At 40.5% G+C, this 2,301-nt stretch overlaps 1 protein-coding gene across 1 annotated transcript; it reads right to left on the bottom strand.

Annotated features, from left to right (window-relative positions):
• Positions 1 to 574: 574 nt before the first annotated feature.
• LOC124899456 lies at positions 575 to 1,027 on the bottom strand. The gene has a single exon (XM_047414343.1). The coding sequence runs from the start codon at positions 1,025 to 1,027 to the stop codon at positions 575 to 577; it is 453 nt and encodes a 150-aa protein (XP_047270299.1).
• Between the last annotated feature and the right edge of the window lie 1,274 nt (positions 1,028 to 2,301).

Here is a 2,301-nt window from a genome sequence, read left to right as displayed (position 1 = left end):
GTCAACGTGTCTGACAAGATAAAATATTTTGTATGCATATACCAGCTGTTTTTTCTCATGAAGGGGCGTTTTGTGCAACTTTTTAATAAATGGAAATGGGAAACAATGAAAATAATGATTCATTGCATCGATTGGAGAGATAAGTCGGGAAAATGACCAAAATAACGTGTTAGATCAGCAATAATATAATCAATACATAGTATTTTATAGACCATATATTATATATACCGTAGACTATAGATAGTCTATCGTAGAAAAAGCTTTAGGTCGATAATAACTGAACGTTAAAATCTACAGAAATGCACATTCATCTCCCAAAACAGTAGCTTTACAACTGAAGGTAAAAAAAACCCTATTTATGATTTGATGCCCATTCTACACGTGGTTCTTTTCTGTCCGAATTTCTTGCAAATTAAACACCTATTCCTCCTTTTGGACTTGAATGTCTCACCGACGCCCTTTGTGCATTTGACTTTCTTCCTTCCAAGTTTGGAATCATACGGGGGTGGAGAAATTTTGGTGTCTACCAATTCCTGTGGCATAGTCCATTCAGCCTCCGGAGGGACCACATTAATTACTTCCGAGTATGCGAGGAGTAACTTTCAACTTTATAAATTGGCGAAGAGTACTCGTAGATAGAGTTACCATAATGTTTGTCATCGCCGTACTTTGCTCGCAAAGCTGCCATCACGTGTTTGCACGACATTTTCACCAAGTTAAATTTCCGACAAGAACAACTCCTCTCCAAGAGATTGACCTTGGCAGTAACGCCATTGCTGAACACTGTATAATCGTCGAGAACCCCGTTTGGATTATCCATATACAAGGAATCGCTCGCACTCTTATTATCCCTTAGGATCCTTTTTGCAGAAGGCACAAATATGTTCTCTTTACCACCGATAAATGTATGCCGCTCCCTAAAATTTTCACCAAATTTTTTAGAAATTGAATTGAATATGTACGACACAGGGTACACCCGTTCATCCATCAAAATTGAGTTGAGCAACTCGTCGATGTTTGTGGTCATCACGTCGTACCTATTACCCGGAAAGTGTGCTTTAGTCTATTTTTCAAAACCAAGCACATTTTCAAGGACATGAGCTGCCTCGGGGAATTTACTCTTCAATTCCACAAAATTATCGCTAAACTCATCAAAGGAATAAGCCTTTGCCGCGGCGTAGAATAGATAAAGATGTTCTTTGCAGTGTTGATTTACGTAAAGATTTTTAGTGAGGTGTCTCATGCAAAGTCCGTGATGTACACAACTATATACACGGGAGAAGGCATTGGCGATGCTAATGTGCCTAGCGGAGATGACGCATAGCTTTGGTTTATCTTCTATGATAGACTTCAGCTTCTGGTGGAAGAAGGTCCAAGAAGCATCGTTCTCTTTATCGACAACATAAAAGGCAATCGGATATATATGATTTTCGATGTCCTGTGCAACGGCGCTCAGCAGAACGCCCCCGTACTTTTCATACAAATGTGTGCCATCGATGGCAATTGCCTTTCTCATGCGGGCATATCCTCATATGCAAGCTCCAAATGCTAAGAAGTAGTATACCAAAGATCCGTCCATCCGGTTTACCATGATAGAGTAAGAAGACCCAGGAATCAATAACTCCATCATGTGGGAAAAATCCAGTAATTAAGCATATCCGTACTCCGGTGTCCCACGAATGATGTTCTTCGCAATTACACTTTCTTTCCAACACATCCAATAGCTTGCGATGCAACGCAACTCCTTACCATCTCGAAAATAATTTACGCGTACTAACGCAATTAATTCGGATGAGACTTTTTTGTGCCTGCGGGTGGCGTTTTCAACACCGCACTTGTGCATCCTGACATACTTATATATGCAAAATTTGTCTAAGGTGTTATACTTTTTTGTCCGCAGCAACCAGCCACAACCACGAGATAAGCATTGTGCCTTCATCAATTTCGTGCAGCTCTTCTCCATATAATAATCAAAAGACTGCCTCGCCGCTGCTGCGTCTAGTTGCATTTTCAGCTCTTTTTTATCAGTGAATGTTTTACCACAACATAAATTGGTTCTATCGGTGAAGGAGTATCCTGCTTGTGATTCCGCTTCACGGTCTTCTTCATCATCTTGCGAGTCCGATGAAAAGGCTTCCATATGCATAGAATAATCTTCCATATTAATTGTATCATCGACATCGTTCTCGTTATCATTCAAATCATCGTCGACTGTCGGACACCGTGGTAGGGGTGCTGATGAATTCAGCGGTCCTTCAAAGCACCTCTCAACCACATTTATCCTTAAAATTGGCCTAAAGT

This window comes from Capsicum annuum, chromosome 6 (assembly GCF_002878395.1).
Source record: "Capsicum annuum cultivar UCD-10X-F1 chromosome 6, UCD10Xv1.1, whole genome shotgun sequence".
Classification (NCBI taxonomy): Eukaryota; Viridiplantae; Streptophyta; class Magnoliopsida; order Solanales; family Solanaceae; genus Capsicum; species Capsicum annuum.
This window is presented reverse-complemented; position numbering and strand designations above follow the sequence as displayed.